The following is a 3,395-nucleotide window of genomic DNA, read 5'->3' as shown; positions in this document are numbered from 1 at the left end:
GGGTGTCTGGGGTGGGGGGTCTATGGTCCCCGGGGGCAGCAGCAGGGCGTGGGAGTGGGGAATGGGCATGGGGGGCACCGGGGAGAACCTCGGGCCCAGGGGGGGCTGGGGGCTCCCACCACAGCAGGGCCTGCCCCGTCCTCCTGCCATGCTGACTGTGTCTCTGCCGGTACTTTGCAGGACCCGGAGCATGGTGCAGATCGTCATCTCCAGGTGAGGCCATGGCAGGCTGCACGGCCCCAGAGGGCCTGATGCTGCCCCCGGCAGTGCCCGGCTGTGTGCCCATGGCCCCCGGCAGGTTTTGAGCCACTGGGTGAAGCTGCCTCTCTCACCCACAGCGAGGGTGCTGGAGGCCTGGCGCAGTGGGTGCTGGTGGAGCTGCAGGGCGAGGTCGAGCCCCGGCAGAGCAGTGGGCTGGCGGGGAGCCTCCTGGGAGACCTGCACTACACCTGCGAGGTGAGGCACCCCACCATTGTGTTACCAGGGATGGCCCCGGCAGCCGGGGCCCTGCCCGCCCTCACCCTCCGCCTCTCTCTTCTCTCTCCAGGGGGTCCCTGTGCTCATTGTGGGCCACCACATCCTCTACGGGAAGGTGGTGCAGCTGGAGAAGCCCTTTGCCGTCCTGGTGAAGCGGGGAGCTGGCGAGCCTGGCCCTGCAGGGCCACACACCCACTACACTGTCACCGCCCTCATCAAAACCAAGCTCCTCTTCAAAACACGCCCCAAGCCCATCATCACCAATGTGCCCAAGAAAGTGTGAGGACTCAGGCTGGTGGCCATGAGCTCCACTCTGCTGCCAGGACTGCCATGGGCACTGCGGCCAGGGCTCAGGGAGATCTAGGGTCAGTCCTGGCCTTGTCCCTACCCCAGCCGGAGGGCTCCCAGGCTAGCTTTGGGTGCTGGGTCCCATATATGGGCATCCAGAGCCCTTTCTGGGTTGCTTTTTTTCCCCTGTAATGACTCCATTTCTGAGAGCCGCTGAGCTCTGGGGCACAAACCCAGCTGCCATCCCAGGCGAGATGGGTCCTGGTGGGCAGGAACCTCCTCTGAGCCTGGGCATGGGCTTCCCCCCATCGTGTCAGGACAGGGGGACAAGGGCCACCAACCCCTTCTCCACACACTGCTCTCTCTCTGTACAAGTCTTTATTTTGACAAATACATCAGGATATAAAAACAGACTTTTCCAAAATATGAAAAAAACCCGCAGGTTAAAAAATAAATAGTTTTACAAACAATTAGCAATAAGTATGAGTACCAAAGAGCTACAAAAGTCTTCTAAAAACCCTTGTATTAAATTAAACAAAACAATCTAAATGCTCAGTTGTAGAAAGGTTATTTAAGCCCTGAAACAAAAAGAGGGCCCAGGGGAGACAACCGGGTGAATTCCCCGGGGAGGGGAAAGGTTGGGAACCAGCTCTTCCCCGCCCTCCTCTGCATGCCCGAGCCCAAAACCCAGCGTCTCCCCGCTGTCTAGACAGATGCTGGGAAGGCAGCGGGGTGGGTACAATGGGACCGTGGCTCGGCCCTGGTTTCCCCTGTTTCTGCATGCCGGGGTCCCCCCTTTGGCTCTTTGGCAAAGCTGAAGGGAGGTGCTGCCCTCCCGGGGCAGCCAGACCCCCCTGAAAGGGGGCTGGAGGGAGCTGTGGGGGGCTCCCCGTGGGTACGTGCCCGCACATACGACGGCTGTGGGGCTGAGGCAGGCAGCACCAGCCAGCGGTGCCAGCACAGCGCCAGACGGAGACAGTGCCATTGTGGGGCCGTTTTGCCATAGCACCGTGGAGGGGGACCATGAAGTCCCTGTAGAAAGCACCGAGGGGTGGAGGATCCAGCCGCGGCGATGGGGTGGGGGGAGCCCGGCCAGCAGCGCTCCGCGCTGCTCACCAGGATGCTCAGTATGGCACGGAGAGGGGGGGGACAACACTGCTGTCACCCTCACAGCACCAAGGCTGTCCCCAGCCTGGTGACAGGCAGCCCCGGCTCAGCCTCCCCCCAGCCAGCAGCCCGCTTTGTACAGAAAAATGACAATAATAAGAAAAAAAAAACCCAAAGACGACAACAACAAAAAAGAAAGACTTGATCAGAAACGCTGCGGTGGGCGCGCTCAGCGCTGCCCAGCACCCAACGGCTCAGTGCCGGCTGCACCGGGGCTGGTGGCAGGCGAGGAGAGGACCAGTAGTGGTCACCCTGTTCCCAGCACACGGCGCCACCCCGGCGCTCCCTGCGGTCAGACCTCGGCAAAGGCCAGCCCACACTGCTCCTGCCGCTTGCCGCAACGCCGGGCGACGATGGCCAGGTAGAGGGTGAGCAGGGCCACCCAGTAGCAGGCGTAGAGAATGGCACCTGAGGTGAGGAAGGGCACCTCGGTCTCGCTGAAGAGGTCCTGGCTGTAGGCGGTGTAGGCCAGCCCGCCCAGCAGCACCGCCACCCACACCGACACCGGCAGCAGCCCCACAAAGTTAACCACGATGGTTCGGCGCCCTGACGTGCCCCAGCCTGACTTGTTGATGGTGGCGATGGCGAACATCTTGGCAGGCAGCAGGCTGGACATGTAGAGAAGCGCGTAGAGGGACATGAAGATCATCTCGGCGTTGCCCCGCAGGAAGCAGGCGTAGGTGGCCTTAATGATGCCCACTAGCTTTGGAAGAGGAGGATGTTCCAGATGCGGCCGCGGTAGAAGAGCTGGATGACAGTGGCAATGAGGAAGAAGGGGAAGAAGCCGGTCACCACCGACTCGTAGGTCATCCAGAGGTGGTGCTTGTGGAACCATAGAGCGTTGTAGAGCCACTCGCGGAAGTAGGACTTGCTCCAGCGGGTCTGCTGGTTGAGCCAGCGCAGGTAGCGGGTGGGCGTCTCTGTCAGGCACTTGGAGCGAGCCGTGTACTTGGTCTGGTAGCCCAGGCTGAGTACACGGTTGGTGAGGTGCCGGTCATCCCCAAAGCTGCACTTGCTGCCCAGGAAGGTCTGGTGGTACCAGTCCTCAAGGAACTGCTGCAGCAGGGCATTGCGGTACATGCCCAGGGGCCCGCTGATGCACTGCACACAGCCGAAGTAGGACTGGCAGGCGCGTTCCACGTTGAAGGCCATCCAGTACCGCACGCTGCTCAGGAAGGAGATCCATGAGTCGTACTTGTTCAGGATCTGGGGAGGGGATGGACGGATGTGAGCCCCAGCACCACAGCAACTCCCCCCACAGCACCCTTGTCGCCCCGGGGTGCCCTCCCTCACACCCGGGGTACCTGGACATCACCGCCAACGCCACCAACACGGGGGTCGGCCTCCAGGATGCGGAGCATCTCGGCGGTGCAGGCGGGGTCCAGCACCGTGTCTGAGTCACACACCTGGGGGCAGAGGGAATGTCGAGCCCCGCTCCCGCCGCCCACGCGCGCCCGGCAGAC

At 62.2% G+C, this 3,395-nt stretch overlaps 2 protein-coding genes across 2 annotated transcripts in view; one reads left to right on the top strand and one right to left on the bottom strand.

The window, feature by feature from the left end:
• The first annotated feature begins 190 nt into the window (after window positions 1-190).
• On the top strand, window positions 191-760 carry CHTF8 (CTF8, chromosome transmission fidelity factor 8 homolog (S. cerevisiae)). Its single transcript, XM_009890336.1, has 3 exons — window positions 191-213; window positions 339-456; window positions 548-760. Exons 1-3 carry the CDS (start codon window positions 191-193, stop codon window positions 758-760), a joined length of 354 nt encoding a protein of 117 aa, XP_009888638.1.
• A 1,464-nt stretch (window positions 761-2,224) lies between these two features.
• HAS3 (hyaluronan synthase 3) overlaps window positions 2,225-3,395 on the bottom strand; it is a 2,374-nt gene continuing 1,203 nt past the window's right edge. The window contains 3 exon segments of the mRNA XM_009890335.1: window positions 2,225-2,640; window positions 2,643-3,138; window positions 3,237-3,338. Coding sequence (XP_009888637.1) covers window positions 2,225-2,640; window positions 2,643-3,138; window positions 3,237-3,338 — 1,014 coding nt within the window.

This window comes from Charadrius vociferus, unplaced genomic scaffold, assembly GCF_000708025.1.
Source record: "Charadrius vociferus isolate BGI_N301 unplaced genomic scaffold, ASM70802v2 scaffold358, whole genome shotgun sequence".
Classification (NCBI taxonomy): Eukaryota; Metazoa; Chordata; class Aves; order Charadriiformes; family Charadriidae; genus Charadrius; species Charadrius vociferus.
This window is presented reverse-complemented; position numbering and strand designations above follow the sequence as displayed.